The following is a 19,897-nucleotide window of genomic DNA, read 5'->3' on the forward strand; positions in this document are numbered from 1 at the left end:
AGCTCATCCAAGTCTGTGAGCCAAGACTCTGCTAATGGCTTGAAAACACAGTGATTGCTTTCTGTAGTTAGCCGTGCTCAGTAGACATCATACCTCTCCAGACACAGACTGTCATGTGACACAGCTTCAGGTCACCAGATTTCATGCCACACCAGCCTTCTGCTTAGAAAAATCACACTTCCATAAGCAGAAGGTATGCTGTGTCCCTTTCAGCCAGATGCTGATGCTCTCCCTTGTGATGTGGATGCTGCACAGCTGCTATTAAATCAGCTCAGCCCTGCTCCCAGGTCTGCCCTCTAGAAGAAATGGATTTTGTTAAGTTAAAAGCCCTAGCCTGTGAGATGTAGCAGTTTAAAACACAGTAAATAGTGTAATGCTGTCTTCATAAGTAAATTCAGTAGATTTCAGCAAGTCAAAATACTCTGTGTAGAACAAAAATCTTTTTTAAGCATAGTATAGCCTGCTGTTCAGGATGAGCTATTTACCACAGTCCTACGGGAAGCTCTGACAAAGGTGTGTGGAGACTTCTAAATTCCTGCTTTTTCTCTGAACCTTAATGGTGTAACTTTTTTACCATTAAGGTAAAAAGGCTGTTGGAAGAGTTTATTTGGCTGTGACCCGCGCTAGCACTTTGGCTCTCTGTCAGCAACGAGCAGTGAAAGCACATGACCATGTGTCCTTTCAGAGGAGAATGGAGTTTGTCCCCTTCTTCTGAGCTCATGACGCACTGCATTGTGGCCTTTCATTTTGGATCCATTTTTTGGCTTCTTGTGGCCATACTAGGAATTCAGTGGGAATCCTAAGACCTTGCTTGTATTGTACCAGTTTGCTTGGCATCTTCTCAGGCTTTGAAAAGGCTGTGCTGTGTGCCAGGAAGGCTGCTTGCAGATGTTTGCCTAGAGCGATTGGTTTGTGGTAATGGAAATATGGTAATGTCTGGTCCAGGCCCCAGGGAATGTCTGTAACCAGTGGATAGTATTGAGTGGCAGTTAGTCAAATTAGTGTCACTGGGTGAAGGTAGATGTGCTCAGTGTTTGTGTGGACAGGTGCACTCAAGCCTGCATGTGTGATAGAGTGGTCAGACTTGGTGAGAAAGATGTTGGTAGTACTGTCATCATGGTGGATAAACAGGATCAAACCACCTCAGCTGTTTTCTCCGAGAGGTGCCCAGACCATACATCTAACTTATTTTGACTACTGCATATATTATTGCCTGTTTTTCTGTATAAACAAGGTTATCCTGCTTCATTTTAATGTATTTTTCCATTTCACTCTCTGTGATAGAGAGGGCACTTTTGCTGGATCCCCTGTCATGCCATCATGCTTGTTAGATCTTTTCCTTATTCTGCTATGAATTTTCTGTACTAGGCTGAGGTCAGGCTTTAGAGGAGAGCAGATTAGTTTCAAAGCTGCTAATGCCCCCATCTTGGCGATCACAGCTTGTCTGTCGTTGTTGCTGCTAACTGCTGCAGAAATGATGAGCTCACACAGCCTGGCAGAAATCCTGCGGGCAGTCTGATTGCTCATTGCTGAAGTGTTCCCCAGAGGAAGATGATGGATATTAAAAAAAAAAAAAAGCTGTGGAGATGCAGATTTCGTCTCGTTACAGGTGAGAGGCTCTGTTGAAAGCTTTGAAGAATGCAGAAGATCATGCGTTCCCATTAGAGGGAGCAGATTCTGGTACAGAACTAGGTTGTGTTCATACTTCTTTGAGTTGTTGGTTCTTCTGGTAGTTGTCCGACTTAATCCGTTGGTCCCAGTATCACCAAGTATATTTGAGATATGCTTTGATCAGCAAGCATCTGTGATTTCTTGTACAACAGTGAATGGAGTTCAGCCAGAAACACAGGTTTATGGCATCTGCTTTTCAGGAAAGAAAATTGATAAACTGGAGTGTTTGAACACTGTTCAGTAGTTGTAGTCCTGGAACCACAGACCTCATTCACTCTTACTTTGCAAGATGAAAACTGACTGGTAACTTGTTTACCATGTGTAATAGTTATACAGTGAGCAAACAGGCTCCTCCAGCAGAAAAGGTGAAAGCAGCAAAGTGTTTGGTATTGAAGCTGGAAAAATATAAACCAGAAAAACTTTAAAATTCAATAGTGAGACAAATTCATCGCTAAAACAATTTACCTAAAGACTCTGTGGGGTCTTCTATCACAGGCCATCACTCATTCAGGACAATGTGCCTGGCAAACTGGCAGATAATAGGTCAAACAATAATTCATTCATTACAGTTGTATGGCCCTTTTGTTGCACAGGAAGAAAAGCTGCATGGACACAATAGTCACTTCTGCCATGGGACCTACAGACTAGTAGTGCTGCTATCCATCAGGACCATTGTCCATTATCTCCAGCACAATAGCCAGAGCAGCGTTGTCTTTTCTCTGATGCCATTCAGTGTATTAGAAGAGATAGGGTGGACTTTGTAATACCACTAAATTCTGGAACCATTTCTGCCTTCTGCATGCCGTGTTTCTATGGGGATTTTTTTCTGCTTTATCTTTAGTACCATTTTGCTATTTGTCATAACCTTTTCACTGGGGAAAACATTAGGTTTCAACAGCATTCCAGCTTCCCTCTGAGCCATGATGGCAACTATAAGAATAAGCAGATATTAGATGGATAACAGTTCTAGAAACTGCTGACTGAATGCTTTCAGTTGGACAGGAGAGCCAAATTTTTTTCTTTTCTGTGGTCTTGGGAATCATTCCTGGGTAGGCAGAGAGAGGTGTGTTACACTTCGATTCTGATGCTGCATGTAGTTACCAGGCTACATGGAACAATTCATTGGAGCCCAGTTGTTCCTCAGAGAGCAACTTACCTATCTCCACATTGCTTTGCACATCCCACTTTGCTTTATTGGTGCCTGTGTTGCTAGTGCTACACAGATAGGAGAGAAAAATTACATCATAGCCTGAGCAGATACCCATCTCTTAATTGATGGGTCATTGGTTCACAGAATTTTTTTACATGATGTATTCAGACATGACTCATTTTCCATAAGACAGTATTGCAGGATTGCATGAAGATTCTCCTTGGAATAGGGCATGTTTGGCTCTTTTGAGATAAGTGTTTTGGTTTGTTTAGTATTCTGTAAGCATTGTGATGATTCCCAGTGTCCTCTTGTTGATGGTCAGCTTATACGGACAGGCACAACTGCAGTGTAGATTTGAATGCATGTGAAGAAAAGGGCTGAGGTAAAGGCATTTGTTGAGAGCTCCTGTGCTGTAGCATAGTGTGAAGCACAAATTCGCCTCTATTAATACAAAACTGCTTTGTGATAACTATATGCATCTCCCTGGTGGATCCTCTGAACTTTTGCTACCCTAGTGTGCTAGAGAGCATGCTAACTATTATGGTAGAGCCACCATGAAACATGCCCATGGAGAGGCATGTTCTGCTACCTTAGGCATTTGTAAATCTCCTCAGCACTCATGGCCATGAACTCTGGATTTATGTTGTCGGAGGAAGTGCACAAGGACAAACTTTGTACAGTGCCTCAGAGACAGGCAGTGCAGTATAAGGTTGTGTGGGCTGAGCAGCTCCCTGGAAAGACTTTGTGTCCTTGCTCAGGTAGGGTCAGTCTGGGCTTTGCATGTCAGCTCAACATAAGAGAGCAGAAGTATATCCATGCTGGGAGGATGTGCTGCTGTGGCTGGGTAGCTTCCAGTGCTCACACCAGCCTGCGTTGGTGTGTATGCCTGTATAACCCACAGGGGATCCTGGGTTCGCCCTGGCATGTGGCATCTGGGAGGAGTTCCATTTGTGGACCAAGGTGTGATTTATCTGTGTGGCCCATTTTGCCCTGTATCCTTCACTGCTCCTATATGTTCCTAGCTGGGAACATCCTACATGTTCTCAGCTAGCTTCACCATCCTACAGTAGTAGGTTTGCACAGTAGCATCTCATTTATTGTGGACTCTGTGTGTGTGTGTCCAGTGGAGTCCCATGTGTGGAGCACTTCCTGCTGTGCATTGGGGAACATGAGAATCCCATTAGGCTGGGTGTAAGGTTTCCTGCCTTCCATCTGCTCAGTGAACTGTACCAGGCTCAGCTGTCTTGGATGTGTAAAGGTTAATGGTTGCCCTTCTTTCTGCAAGAATTTTATCTGTGCTCTTTTGCTTTCTAACTTGTGTATTTTGCTGTGCCTAAGTTTAGGGACGTGATTATTTTGTGGGCTCCCATAAAGGCAAAGGGATTTATCTTCTGGTGGCTTCTTTCAGATGATAATTATTTCAAAATGGTGCTTTATTTGCTGTAAAATAATGTAAGATGGATTATTTTGTACTATTTCTCTGATAGCCCATTGGACTCTGCAGATTTGTCAGGCTACGGCTACTCTTTCTGTAATTATTTTTCTTACTTGGATTAGGGCACTATGTAATACTTAGTTTAAATGATTCCTACCTGATTTATGTTGTTGTTCCTTTGATAAAGCTTAGGTTTTGGGATGGGTTTTATGCACTGAAATCCATTAGCTTCCTTCAGTGTATGAAATGTACTTGCGGTAAAGCAGGGTTAGTCCTTGTTTGGATGAAGCTCTAAATATTTAATGAAAATTCCTGTGAGAATGAGTTTAAGCATTGCATTAGGTAGCAAAGAAAACAAAAAATAAAGGGAAACTGGATTTCTCAAAGAGATTTTGTAGCAGTAATATGCTGGAGAAGTTAGATCACTCTGGAATCCTGATTGTCTCATCATCACTAGTTTTTTAATTCTACATAAAATACATTATGTGAGCAATCCTAGAAATAGAACAGCCGTCTGCAATGCTGGAGCACTTTTCTCTGAGGAGCAGTATCGCCTTTGGCTTTGGCTCATGGCATGATTTTTTGTCCACTACATCAGTTCATCTTACAGTCACTGTGACCTCTGAATGTTCCCAGTTGTATTCCAGAGAATATAGTAGCAGCTGTCACATTAGGTTGGATGTCCTTACTGATAGAGAGTAGAGAGCATGTCTTCTTCTCTCTCATTCTGTTTGGAAGTTTGCTGACAGTATTAGTCTGCATTCGTATATCTTTTCATCAGATGTGATCTTGTGTTGCTTTCATCTACCATGGGCACTTTGAGCCATATTGTTATAAAAAGAAATACACTAGGATATATTTTCTTTCACTGTGTTGATGTTCACCCCAAGATTTTATTGGCCCAGTGCCAGGAGAAGCAGATCTAATTCCAGTCCTTTTTCTCTGCAGCATATTGTTTACTCATTTTTGTATAAATAATAGGTGTTCTGATTTATAATGGAGCATCTAAACACACACACCAGTCTTGTGTTAATCCCATATTACTTCATATCTGTCTGTCAAACACAAATATTTCTTACTTTTCAGATACACAATCAAAAGGAAGGAGGTAGCTCTGGAGCATCTGGGCACGAAATGAGTCAAAGCATATCATTATTTTACAGTTTGGTATTTAATCTTGCTCACTGTCAGTCAAGAAAAAAAGATACCTCTACTCCAGTGTGTTCTTACCACATAATATTTAAAATCAGAAAGATACTTTTTGTTTGATGATCGCTCATGAGTACATCTACATGTCATCAGAGTGTTTGGGTTCTGTGCTTTTTTCCTGAAAAATCAGACTTGGCAACTCAGCTTTTATTTTCAAACAGCTTCTTACCTAGAATAGTAATATAACACATCAGCAAGCTGAAAAAAGATATCAGAATGCCATTCTCCCTTTTAAGTGTCTACTTTGCTGTTGAATTAGACAGATAAAGAAGGCAAAAGAAGAAGATGTATTTCCTATCTTCTCTTTAGCTGCAGGAAACATCTCTCACAGACATTGGCAAAACCATGTTTCTGTAATATCTGCTAAAACCACTGCCAACAGAACCGTATTGCCTCGGGCTTAGTTACTTTATCATTAAGTAAATGCATTTGACAGGTTCTGTGCAATGATGCTGTTTCATCACTGCCACTCAGCTTTGCATTACCAGCGTTTCATTGTGTTACCACATTCAGAAATGACAGGGATCCTTCTTCACTTGTGCAAGGACAAGTGGGCCTGTGATGTATTGCTTCAGGAGTAACAGCTGTAACAGTTATTAGTAGTGGATTATTTTCTTTATGGAGATTTTCTGTAAGATCAATTTAGATGTACAAAATGCTTTCTAAATGGCTGCTTTAGTGGCATACTTATTTCATAAATGGGCTGACCCAAAGGGAAGCACAGAACAATGTAAAGACTCTGAGGGAGCTACAGGAAAGACTGAGGGAAAATTACTTCATGGCAAACTTCGCTTGCATGGTGTTTCATTCAGAAAAGAGGGATTGTAACCCTCGGGACTGTTGTGTAGTCTTTCACAGTGCAGAGTCAAGAGAAGTTTTCTGCTCGGTGGCTAGAGATAAATGGGATACCCTCTGGGATGCTGTATTGCCACTCTGTTTTGGTGGCTTTGGGCTTGGATATGCAGCATTATATGGTAGGACAGAAATTAATAATGCCCAGCTGTTAAATTTTTTCCCATTTAATTTGCCATGACTCCATCATCAGGATCTCTTGGCACACATTTCATTTTAAAATTTCCTGCAGATTTAGAAGCCAAATTGTGCCTTAAGCCTTCTTGAGCTGAATGGTGATGGCTTCTGTGAAGCAGTGACAGTGTCAGCCTCCTGCCCTTGCCTGGGAGAACACTGGCTGTCTCTGCTGTCTCTGGCCTAGGAACTCTGCTGCTTTTTAAAGAGATGCTGTGATCTCTCACACTTCCCAACATCAGCCTGTTTACAGGGTAGTAACGAGTGGCTGTGTCGAGCTGTTTGCACATCACGGCTTGCCCTGCAGATGTTAGGATGCAAGGCTGGAGGATGGCAGATTTCTTACATTGTCTTCCCTCCTTTTGTCCCTGCAAAGAAAAACCACAATCCTTCTTTACATTCAATGGATATTTAGCCCTAAATATCTAAAGCCTCTCCCTGCCAGTTGGTTGTGGTTTTTTTAGCCTATAAACAGAAGCAGACACCTTAGGGACTGATATTTGGCAGTTGCTTTCAAGTGTCTGTATATCTCACCTAGAAAGGAGGGAGTGTTTTTTGGTGCATGCCAGTTACAAAGTCTAAGTGGTCCATATTAATTAGAATCATCTGCAGTCCTTTTAGCGTGTCAGCCTGTGGCATCATTAAGGATTTTCATGCTTTCCTTCCTAAAGGATTGATAGAGTTCAGTCCTCCAGATCTTTGATTATTTTTCTCACTAGCAAGCATCTCCATGCTATAAATCAAAGGAGAAGGAATGATTGCCATTCCCAGGGTGCTACGTAAAATGCCTTGGAAACCTGAGCCCCAGCTGCATCCAGAAGAAAATAATATTAATGTATAAAGCCCCACTTAACCATTTAGGTTATCAGCCCAGCTACACTTATATCTCTTTAGTTATTTACAGGCATATCATCATATATTTAGTCAGGCAATCAGATGATTTTAGGGACTAAAACACTAATCCTCTTAAAACAAAACAACTTACTTGCTAAGGCCAGCTCAGCTTAAACAGTTCTCTTGTACTCAATTTCATCTTGATTTAATTAAATTTTGTGAGATCACCTCCTATGTTAAACCGTTTAACATAGTTAAACTGGTACAGTTAGTGCATATTGATGTTTTCTCCTTCTATAGCCTATTAAAAAGACCCTTAGAAAATTCCCATTCACAATTTTATGTTTCATCTGGAAAAATAAAAATATTCTATGAGTGACTGTTTTGGTAATGCAATTTTTAGGACTTTTCTTCAAATATATAAAGTGGGAATTGCTGCCACTGGTGAGATACTGCTAAATTTCTTTTTTTTTTTCCCCAAGGAGTTTTGAAACAGTCTTAGTGTTCCATATAAAATTTTCCGTAAGCAGAACCTATGAAAATGAATGGGTTTCCATTTAAAACAGATTTTGTTTCATAAATTTTAAATGTACTTATTTACTGTAATAGTTCAAACTCAGAGAATAATTTCTGAGCTGGTCTATTAGAGTCAGATCATTGGGCCACAAGAACTTTTGACATTTTTGACTGTTAATGTGAAAAATTTTTGATAACTCTCATACAGTGAGTTCTTGTTTCAACCCTAGTTGTAGCCAAAAATCTCACCCCCTTTTGGAATGATTTTGCTTTTTCTACCACAAAATAAATGGTGTAAAGGAAGGGAAACACTAGCTGTTCTTCCAGCTAGTAGTTACTGGGTTTTAGTACCAAAGCAAAATTAAAAATTTGCTGAAATCTTCCTACTTCTTCAGCTGAATAATGCCAGACCTAAAAGTTGTGGGTTCAGACTTTCATGTTACCTCTTCGAGTCCTCTCAAAGGTTATGGATTGCCTTTCCTAGATTTGACTATTAAATGTGATTTTGTCTTTTATGCAATTGTACCAAAAGCCTCTTGAAGTTTATGAGAAAACTTTTCTCATATGCATATCCATGGGTCTGGATCAAAGACTCCTAATGTGAGTACTGCAGTTCCTTTCAAGCACTTGCACGAGCTGATAGTATGTAAAACTTCTCCTGCCAAGTTCTTTCTTTACATTTGTGATCATTTGAGTTCTGTTTTATTGCATAGACTTACTCTTAGTATAAAACCAAGGCAGAAACAGAGTTTGAAAAAAGAATTTTCAGGGTTTGCTAAAGGAATAAAACAACTTGTGCCTTCCCCCTGAGCCTGTTTTTTATTACTGCACTTTCGAAATGACCATTTTGGTATCTGGCACTCAGAGTAAATCTGTGTCAGTTCTAACTATTTGACCTTCTGTCCTCAGAGATCCAGGCTGCTGCCCACAGTGACCCTCCTGGTAAACCAGCATAAATTTGCAGACTAAGATTTCTGTAGCTATAGAATAAAAAGTGTTAGTATGACATTGACATGAGATCTGTAATGTAGACCTGAATCAAAGGACAGACTTTAAATATAGCAGATAAGTTCAGCAGCTTGGGTGAATAAAACTGCTGATTTAATTAGTGGAATTCTGTGAAATGGGAATCAGCAAGGTGTTGGTCTTTATCATTGCAGGCTTGCCAGAATTGTTCATCCTGATTTAAAAGTCAAGTGTTTTTTGAAAACTATTAAATCCATTCTGCAGCATAGCCTTGATTCAAGAAGAATTTTGAAATACACGTGTTTTAAATATTATTTGTCCATGATTTTTCATAAATACACCTCAAAAAAAAAAAAAAGCGTTTGAACTCATGCCATTCTGAAAAGGGCTCTTGTGGTTGCCAGGCAGCTAAAAGATAGTGCTGTGCTCTCAGGGAGGTCAGAGTTGCTCTTTTTATTGGTGAAGACTGGAAGTCAGAGGTGCCAGCCTGCTTGGAAGTGTAAATGCAAACCCAAGCAAAACCTTCTGGCTGTGCTCCAGTAGCGGTGCCAAACTCCTTGTTCTCTGAATGTATTATGGCATTTTATTTTATGATTAGCATTAGCAACCCAGCTCTGAACAAAAGAACACACAGTGAAGTCAGAGCAGACTTCTGCTCTACGAGCACAAGTGAGCATCTTGTTAAGATGCACAAATCCTCCCCTAGCTGCTGATAGCCATCTTGCTTATAATGTGCTTCAGAAAACAAGTAGCACAAGGAAGGTATTTTCTTTTTGCCAATCCTTTCAAAGTGGAACAGATCTGCAAAACAGAGCACAGATGGCAGCAGAAAAGTGGCTTAGATGCAAACCATCCATTGAGGCAAGTGGTACTTTTCCATCTCTTACTCGTAGCTTTGAATCTTCTTTTTTTTTTTGATATAGTTTTTTTGGAGATGCACCTCAAATGTACCAAAAATATCAGAAAGTGAAAATTATAGTGGGAAAAATTAAAATTATAAAAATCTAGAGTGAAAGGAGTAAAAATAAACCAGCTTATCTGTACACACATTTATATTTAAGCATCTGCAGTAATTTCTCATCAGCAGTTTCTTAGTTCAGATTTTCTATTTAATCAGCAGCAAGGTAGGAGCTTTGGAGTAACTGACACAACAAACTAGGTAGAACTCTGCAAAGTAGCAAAATAATTACACAGCCTTAAATTCATTCTGGCGATATTCAGACATTAAGAAAAAGTAGTCTAGATACATGATAGATTACACATTGAAATTGCAAATAATACTGGATTGCAATTTGCTGATGATATTTGGTAACATATTGGAAAAATGCATTCATATTCTGTTGGTGATTTTAAAATATGTCTCATCTCACAATTGTTGCATCCAGGTTTTTTTAAGATTGTATAACTTGGGTGTAACGTGTTTTTCAGTGTGCCCTCAGTGTGAAGATGCACAGTTTTTAGTTCTGAATCTTTTGGAAATTGTAATCCAGGGTTAAAACTGTAGTTTTAAACGTGAGGCTCCTCCTTACATCAAAGTCAGAAGCAAGAATTGTGTTGGGCCTGTTGGTTAGCTCCTTTTCCCTAATTTCCTAATTCACTACTTTTGCTAGTTGCATTTGAAGTTAGAAGAGAAGAAAGCATGAAGCAGACTGAAGCCTGCAGGCTCTCAAGTAGTAGCTGATGGCTTCCTTATCTATTTCTCAGCAGATCAAAGTGAAAGTAAGCGAACAATTAAGATACCAACCACCTCTAATACCTACTCACAATTGGAGTCTAAGTTGGGTGCTTGGAACTGCTGCGTGGAGCAATCTCTCCTGCCTTTCTGTTTATATGGAAGAGTCCATGGTAATGTTTCGCTGGTGGAGCTCCTCCTTTAGGTGCCTGAAGATTGTGTAAATACCTCCTGCAACATCAAGACCCCCTCCTACCATAGATGGGGAGAATGAGATTAGTCACATTCACATAATTTTAGAAATACTGCTCTGGTAAGCAAAGGTACCTTGGGATTTCCTACAGGATAGGAGAGTCCATATGCTCTGTGTGAGTCCCACCTTCATTTCAGGTCTCTTTGCTGCAGTGTAGTAACAGTCTGTGCTCCGCTTAGTGGGCTGGCCTTTGATCACTGAAAAACCCTGGCACAGCCTAATCTGTGGAGTCATGGCACAGTCCATCACTGAATTTAGGGTTAGGAGGGCATTGCTATTTACCATATGAAGGGTCATTTTAGGACATTGTTGTTGCTGCAAGGGGAGATGCTTGGTTTGGGGCCTGTCAGATCTAATGGTGTTTCATTAGGGACACATATGGATATCTCAGTTCAGCAGATACCTCGGGTCTCAGTACACTGTCAGTGCAGTTTTCTCCTGGTCTGGAGAGCACAATAGCTCTTGGTGACAGGAGATGCCAGAATATGGTGTTTGCTTTCCTCCAGTTCTGCTTGAAGGTGTGATTTGCAAGGCTGCAAAGAGGTTTCTGCCCTGCAAGAAACCCTGGGAAAGCAGAGTTTGCTATTATTCCTGTGGGTAGCCTTTTTTTCAAAAGCATGGTTTTTCAGGCCTGGTTGCTCTTGACCTGGGAAAGGGGAGTGGGGGGAGAAAAGAAGTCATGCAGAACACTTGTTCTGCAGCATCAGCAACAGATGAGGAAGGATTTGATTTTGGCTGCAGGGAAGCAGAGTCAGAACTAAGCTGTCAGTATGTTGCACATGAAAAGTGTTGGATTGGGGCACTTACCCAGAGCCAAGTTCTGTTGCAGTATGACCATGATTACAAATATTAAATATCATTTGATGATGGCAAATTGCTAAGTGTGTGTATTGGAACTGATGCCTTACATGTTTCGTACACTACTGCTAAGGCCAGACCCAAAGTTGCTTAAATCAGCTGTGAAGTTCTCACGGATTCCAGACAGTTTTGGATGTCAGATTCTATGCTTCATTAATGCATTCTGATGTTGGGAATTTTCCAACAGGTTTCAAGTGGTTTATTTTATTTTTAGTTTATTTATTTTAGTCTTTTCCACATTTTTAATCGACATAATTGACATTATGCAATCAGAATAAAATCTTCTGGAAGTAAGGTTACACAGAGCATTGTAACATATGGCAGTGCCTGTTTTTCCATGGTAATAATAACAATGCTACAAAAAAGGGAATGCTTCTGTTCAAATTCCTCCCACCTTAAATTTTGCAATGGTTCTCTATCCTCTTAGAACTGTGCTTTGAACATCTTCCTAATGCTTTGAACTTGAGTTCGGAAGAGATAAGTGTTGTTTTATTATCCAATCCTTTAGTAAATGTATGACATCTGGGCCTCTTCCTCTTGTTGGTTTTTTTCTACAGGTTATTAAAAGATGATGTGTCAAAATTATCTGGTATTTTCAGTAGTAAGAGCTGAAACAGCACCAGCACTAATACTGTCCTAAATTTGAGAAAAATAGGTTATTGAGATGCCTATCCAAAGGAGGAGAGTGAAAGCAGATCAGTTTAAAGAGAGGTAATAACAGTTGTACCTTGACTTCTTAGTGCAACATCTAACAGCCCCCATTCCCTTTGTGCTGCTTTAGAACAATCTGTTATTTGGTGATACAGCTTCTTATCCTTCAGTCAGCCAGCGTCAGCTGTTGTGCACCGAACATGTAAAAGGGGGATGGACCATGACACAGGGCTATAGTTTGCCACTGTGTGGGAGACTGATAACAGCAACTGGCTCTGAAACTGCGTTGGGTAGTTCTGGGTAGAATAGTGTCAGTGCGGTCTGGGTGGGGGAGACGGACTGATCTGGCTTAGCCCTGACTGTGCTGTTCAGTGAGTTTCCAGGGTCCTTCCCATGCCTGTGTCACTCCCTTCACCCATGGGAGGAGTCTGCAGGACTGGAGACTGCAAGGGACCACTGCTTTTACCTGCTTGGTCTAATGCTCCTCTCTTTCCCCCATAAAAATGTTCACCTAAGATGTTTTGCATCTCTTCTACATAGACCTGTGCCAAAATCCATTGAATCCAGTTGGGGAAACTTGACCAACTTGTGCTCTCTAGAAGAGTCCAGAGTGGGAGCACCTCTGCCTGACTGCTGACTCCTAGGCCATACACTTGTCCTCAGGGTCTGTGGCATTACCTCCTCTGCCTCTGTGTCTGGGTGACTTGAAGTCAAGCCATTGCAGTTTTCTCTTATGAAGAAGTAAGAAAGAAAAAAGAAGAGCAACAACACCTAATCCTTTTCCTCCTGAGGAAGTGTCTGGAGGAGGAACTCATGCATTAGCTGGAAAAAGGTTGGCAACCGCTTTTCTGCTGAGATCCAGTGACATTTCAAAATCCTCACTGAGAACAAGCGTAATTATGATGCTCACCCATACGATCAAGGAATGTCGTACGCACTGTATGTTCATCACAACAGATTAGCTTTAATTTTCTAGTCAGGATGACAGCACAGGCTATTCAATATCATTTTTGGGTTGCTAATCTTCAAATAATCTATTTCTTTCTTTTTTGATGTTATTGCCATGGAAACTGGCTAAATTGCAGGTCCAGATTACATCTTTACTGTTCACTCACTTTCATTTTGATCTGATGACTTTCTTCAGGTGCCAGGAAGAGACAAAGAACAAATCAGTAGTGTTCCTTGAAACACAGAGTCATTTCCTGTGCTCTCCAGCCTCCGCTACATGAGCGTAGCCACTTGTGTTCTGTCTCCCAGGGCAAGAGACTTGAAATCTGAAGATTTGCTACCTGCAGCCTCATTTTCTTTGATAGCATTGCTCAGTCAAGCTGGAGAGGACAACTCAGCAAATGGCTTCCTCATCTGTTTCTCAGGCCTTTGCAAGTGGTAACACAGCATTGCACAGTGGAGCACAGATCTAGGAAATGTTTTGCAGAAGCACTAAAACTGTTGAAAACAGATACAATCAGGAGCCAAGGAGAATTGCTATTATAAATATGTATCAGTGTCCAGAAAGGTGAAGGCTCTGTGTCAGAATCCAGATAATAAATACTAAGGGAAGAACACGTCTCTACTACGTGTATGCATGTGATGGCCCAAACCATAAGTGTTGCTCTTTTCATATTTTTGGGATTTGAGTGCTGTCTTGAGTGTGGGACATCTCTAAATTTATTTTGTTTCAGCATTTTTATCTGGGTACCAGGTAAAGGTGTCCTCTCTTGTGACCTGGCCTGGATTCTTAGAGGTGGAACCTAGGGACCATACTTCTAGAGACCTCTTGCAAGTTCTTGCTCTAATCAAATAATAAAGTTTTCTTTCTGATGAAATAGCCTTTATCCCCCTACAAATTCTGTAGGTTTGAAAATGAATGTTGGGGAGAGGAAACTGAAATGAGTTATGTATATTTTCTTTTAAGAGTTTGGAAAACCTGGACATGAACGTACAAGTAGCCCTTAGGCAGCAATAAAATTAGAAACTGGCACTTAGATAGAAAGATCTAATATATGCTACTGACCTTGCTGACATTACAAGAGTAATCTTCACACAGATAGCATTTTTAATGGAATATCTATAAGGCATTAGTCATTGATGCCTTTGCCTTGCATCAGGCATTCAGATCTTCTGTCCATTTTCCACTATACTTACGCTGCAGTGAAGTTACAAGGGAAAAATCTGTTCTTTATTGCTGTATTATTTTATCTCTGACCTTTTGTAATACAGCTGAGTTTTGGAGAAGCTTTTCTCTGTTTATCAGGATTAAGTCTTTTATTCTGATAAACATTACTATGGATCATAAGAAGTTGAGGAAAATGAGTGCCCTTACGTTGCATGAGAAGGCAGCTTTGCAGTACAGTTTTTCATTCTTCATGTGCACAGGGGCTTGAGATTTACTCTTTTTCATTCTGAAATGACAAAAGTGCAGCACATGCCCTTGTCTGTCTCTCCAGAGAGTGAGTTAACATTGGTAATAGAATGGGTGAGTTTACTAAGAACAGGAGGTAGAATTACTTGGCTTTAAGAGATCTATTTCTAACCTAATTCAGTCTCTTGTTAGTTTGTATCAGTGATTCATTTGCAGAGGTTGCTGTTGCAGAAAGGCTTGTGTATATTGAACACAGCTGCTTATATGGCTGGTTTTGGCTGAACCTGGAAATATTATGATCTCTATATCCTCAGAATTTGTATTCAGAAGGAATTAGGGGAGTTTTTAATTTTGACAACTATCATTATCCAGCATGTCTTCATGACTTGCATGCTTAGTGAAGGAGCACTGCACTTTGCTTTAGCCTCTGCTAGTGAGAACAGGAAAAGGTGCTCAGGAGCCAAAGATGTGTTCCTGATTCTGTCATGGATTCCAGCAGTTTTCTTGCATATAAGATGTGGCTTCCTGAGTGTGGAAAAATAAAGTAAAATTAAGACAGAGGAAGGAGCAGGCATTTTTGAAAATGTTGGCCTCAATATATCAATTTTTGCATTTCTAAATTGGAGGATTCTGAGTATTTCACAAGACTCCGTGAAGGCTCCGTGAATGTTTGCAAGGCATTTTAGAGCTGGTAGCATGGCAAGGTGCCCTGCTATGCAAGGAGCAACATCTTCACTTCAGACCACACCACTAGAACATTTGTACATTTGGTGATAGCCTCATCTGACAGCAGTCCATTAAGAGATTGTAATAGAACTGATTTTCCCAGATGTATTATTGCCCTCTTCCCCAGGAATTTTATCTGGAGGAAAAGAAGTATTTATTTGTTTGTCCCAGATGCCCTCAGAGTATGTCAGAGCTGGTATCAGTGTGCTGTTTGTTATATGTACTATGTGATGTTCATGCCCAGAGCAGTGTTGTACAGGATGGATTACTGTCTGTCTCAGGAGTGTGTGGAGGGATAAACTCTTCAGTGGAGTTCATGGCAAATTCTCAGTCTACCTTATAACAAAAACATAAATAAATTGTGCCTGCAGATTTTACAGATTGTTGTGAATCCATCAACCTAAGTTAAAGAGTTAGAAATTTTTCAGGAAAAGGAAAAAAAACCCACCCCATGTCTCATTTATCAATATGTGACAGAAAATCCAGCTTCTTTCCTTTGTTTATCAATAATATGTAATTTTAATAAATTTCCTGCCCTGTCTCAGTTTGACGTACAAACCTTGTTTGACATATGGTGTCTGTCGCTTGCACTGGGAGGTTGAATGTACTACATAGAGCATGTAACTAAGGAGATGGGGTTTTGTTCATCCTTTCAGTTAATTCTGTGTGTTCTTTTTTTCCCTCCCCTTCACGCTGCACGGCTGATTACCACCCTAGGACCTTGCAATGGGACACAGACCCCTCAGTGCTGCAACTCCAGTCTGACTCTGAACTTGGGTATATGTCAGCTCTTTTTGTTATCATTTCTTTGCAAGAATTATGTTGAAAATGCTTCCTAGTTGAGCTGGTTGTATGTGATTTTCCTTTGCTTTTTTGACTCAAAAAGACCATAATTTAAGTTTCCTTTTTTAGTTTCATAAATAAGAAGCTTCAGCAAATTCATCTTTGTGGAAAAAAAGCCCAACTATTTAAACAAGCTTATGAAAAGATAAATTGCTGTTTCTGTTGCCTGAAACACAATACAAATAACTATTTCATTTCAGATGAAATGTTATTATTGTGGCATATATGTGCATGTATAGTTACATTGATTTTGTTTGTACCTGTTGATTCAGACTGTTCTCTCTGAATCATTTGCAAGATACTTTTCCCCCTCCTTTCTGCCTGCTATTGCTGTTTCCACATGCAGTAATTATGTCCCCTTTTCTCTTAGGAGCTGTGTATGCATTTAAAATTGGGCACTTAAGTATGATCATAGTCCAAGAATATTTGGCATCTTAGTTGAGTTCAGGCCTATCAAGCTTTTCTAAAATTGTTATAGAACTAAAATGAATATTTTATAGTTTGGGATGGAACTTCTTTATGCCATACAAGTGAAAAAAATAGTTAATTTAGATAATGTAGAAATGCTTGTCTGCAGAGGTATTCAGGATAAACTGTTCCTCTAAAAGGATAGGTAGCAGTATCTCAAGTTCTTCAGAGCATGAGTCATAGGCAAAAACAAATCACTACACTGAAAAATTTGCTCTACCAATGAACTTAGGGGGTTGTTTTGAGTCTCCAAGCAAGTGTCTTGTGCTTTTATTTGTTCATGTGCTGCTTCATTCAGCATTCTGTAAGAAAAACAACAGCTTCCCTTTAGCTGCTGATTGACAGTGCTCCCAGCTGCAGTTAGGTGTGTTAGGTCTATTTACTAGGAAAGATTGGAAGGAAAGTGTCCAAGGAGCTTTCTAAACAAAAGTATTTCTCCATATCCAGAACTCCTAGGAATGTTTTTAGTTTTTCATGTGAGTGTGACTTCAAATAGGTCACAATTCAGCAACTCTGGCTGGGCTGTACCAAAAAGGTAGAGTTTTTTGAGCTGTTTTAACCTACAGAAACCTTTTAGAAATCCCAGCTGCTTTTTTTACAGAAGTTTGGATTAAAAGATGAGCACTCCTAGGAGCAAGGTTTCTCAAACAGCTGTGCAAAGCAAGTTCCTTTATTTGACTCGTGAAAAGATAACTCTGTGTGTAGCTACAGGACTTCAATCATTTATGAGCGGTCAGTGCAAAGACAGAAAAGAAGCATGCCAAAGAGCAAATCCACAGGTGTACATTTTAATGAAAGTCCTGCCTCTTTTGAAAGAAAACTGTCTTCAAACCTAAGGCAGAGTTAAACTTCCCTCTGGTGTCCTGAGACTAGGGCAAAAAAGCCCCCAACAAAACCAATGCAGAAGAAATCCTGCAGTCAGCAATTAACTGATGTGTGTAGCAAAACACTTCTAGCAGATACGTCTTTCTTGTGATACCTGTGGACAGAAGAACCGATTTTAATGCGTGGGTTTTAGTCACTATCCTCCTACTGACATCCCATTGGCAGTTTGGAAAGGAATCCTTCCAAGCTTGTGTGCTCTCTAAGATGAATATTCATTGAATTTATGAGCTTTATGAGCATCTCAGATGAAAAATGGGGATGGGAAAACAATAGACCATTTAGTGTTGCCCTAAAAAGAACTAGAGACTAGAACATTACAGCCCATATCTGGTAGAGTCCAGCTACTGAAAGGATGCTCCAGTTGTCCCTAAGTGCTTGGGACCAAAGGCTAGGCCAACTTTTAGTAACATGAGAACCATTAGAGGTGGCTTGACACAGGCAAAAAGCAATCAGTAGATCGTGTTCCTTCAGATAAAGAAAGACCTCCCAGTAATTGCCAGAATACAGGTGGCACAAGGCATTTGTACAGGCACCAGTAATTCCTGAATTGGAAGTGTTTTAGATGAAAAATTCCACACGTTGTCTCAGCACAGTGCTGTGGGAAGTAGCTCACTTCTGGGATTCAGTGTGCAAAGAGGTTCAATACACCCAGCTAGGGGTTAAATCCTGATCTCTGTTAGGGTCATGTTCCCCATCCTCAGGCAGTCCAGGAGATACGGAGTGACCTCATGTGAAACTGTTTTAGAATTAGGTGAGGTTCTAATTAGGTCCAGATTAGACAATTAATTAGGGATTATACTTAACCAAGACCCCTGTCAAGAGACTTTTTCAATGCAAAGGCTTAAGAACCTCAGTAAATGGAAAGAGTAGCCTGGGGCAGTAGGGGACTGCTTACACAGGGAAGTCAAACTGACCAAGCAGGCAACACAGATTGCACATCTGGTGCTGAGGGAAGCAAAGGCACATGAGAGTTGTCTGGGGTGAGATATTTATTAAAGATTGAATTCACACAGACCCTAAGTTAAAGCACCTACAAAAATGTCAAACTACTGAAACCTCTGCTAGCTGAAGAAACTTTTCTGCCCCCAGTAATGAGGTAGAAGTTTTTCTGTAGAATTTTTGGACAACTGTAGATTTTGTTCATATTGGCAAAGTCAGAGATGGTTGTAAGGAGGGAGACTTGCTAATTTTTCTTCTTTGAAAAGAGGAAAGACTCAGAGCTACAACTGTTTCTGCTCTAGTGGTTTGTTACACAATACAGCTGATTTGTACTGATTACCTGCTGAATCTAATTGCAGTCAGCTTAATAACAACTCTGGCAGTAAAATAGATTAGAAAAAATATAGCTGATGTAGTGTTAATCAGGTGAAAACTTCAGTAGGTGCTACCCAATGATGTCAGTTTCCTTTTGAGACGCGCATTTCCTTTCAGACATCAATCTTAACTGAATACCTAAACCACTGTAAATTAATCAGATCAGAAGCCCTTTGACTTCTGTTCTTCTAGCAGTCTGGAAAATGAAGAGGATATGGATAATGTGTAAGAATTTTCTGCTTTTCCAAATTGTTCTCTTCAATAATGTGACAAGTTGAGAAACATTGTGTCCAGGAATTTATTTCCCCATAAATGCACAAGCATGCTCACACTTGCTGATATAGGTAACTGGTCTTACTTAGTTCATTTGTTTATTAAATTTGCATTCTTTTCTCTGCTAAAATTGGCATTTTTTCCAGTAAAACACTTCCAAGTAACCATTTGTATATTCTTCACTCCCTGCAGTGAATCAAATAATATTCAGGAAATAAACTGATTTTTTCCCTCACAGAGTGAACTGTGAGAACTAAAAGTGTTCATGACCATGCTCAGCTGCCTCTCTTCTTTTTCACTTACAGTTAGCTTGCTTCACTGTTTTATTTCATATGGTTTATTTAAAGTAAGGGAAGTAGACAAAACAGAAGGCTATAGTGGCCCTGCTCTGGTTGTGTTTTAGCTCTCCTCCAGCCCTAGCATTAAGACTCCACTAATCATGAACCTACATCAATGCCATGATTAACGACTTCTGTGGAAGGGAGAATCTCCTTCTTTATGGAAATTACCCACCTTGCCAGCTAAAGACTCTGTTACTGCTCCCAGCTGAACATTTGGCAGTCCTAATCCATCCTGGTTTAAACACCACTGTTCTCTTTCCACAACTCTGTATCCCAGGCTGAGGATGAACTCCTTTGAGCAGGCGGAACATTATAGTAATGATGGTATGAAAGAGAATTTTGTTGCAGTTAAGAGGGGCACAAGCAGGCCATTTCTCTCTCCCATTTACAATCCCTCTCAGCAGCATGATCTATAGGTTCAACAACTGTACTTTATTATGGCAA

General features: G+C 40.2%; 1 protein-coding gene across 3 annotated transcripts in view; it reads left to right on the top strand.

The window, feature by feature from the left end:
* Positions 1-19,897, top strand: part of LOC138106418 (cytoplasmic dynein 1 intermediate chain 1) — a 192,141-nt gene that overhangs the window by 23,690 nt on the left and 148,554 nt on the right. For all 3 annotated transcript variants that reach the window (XM_069006991.1, XM_069006993.1, XM_069006992.1), the window contains exon 5: positions 16,047-16,106. In XM_069006991.1, the coding sequence (XP_068863092.1) occupies positions 16,047-16,106 (60 nt within the window). The remainder of the gene's footprint in view (positions 1-16,046; positions 16,107-19,897) is intronic.

Source organism: Aphelocoma coerulescens, chromosome 2 (assembly GCF_041296385.1).
Source record: "Aphelocoma coerulescens isolate FSJ_1873_10779 chromosome 2, UR_Acoe_1.0, whole genome shotgun sequence".
Taxonomy (NCBI): domain Eukaryota; kingdom Metazoa; phylum Chordata; class Aves; order Passeriformes; family Corvidae; genus Aphelocoma; species Aphelocoma coerulescens.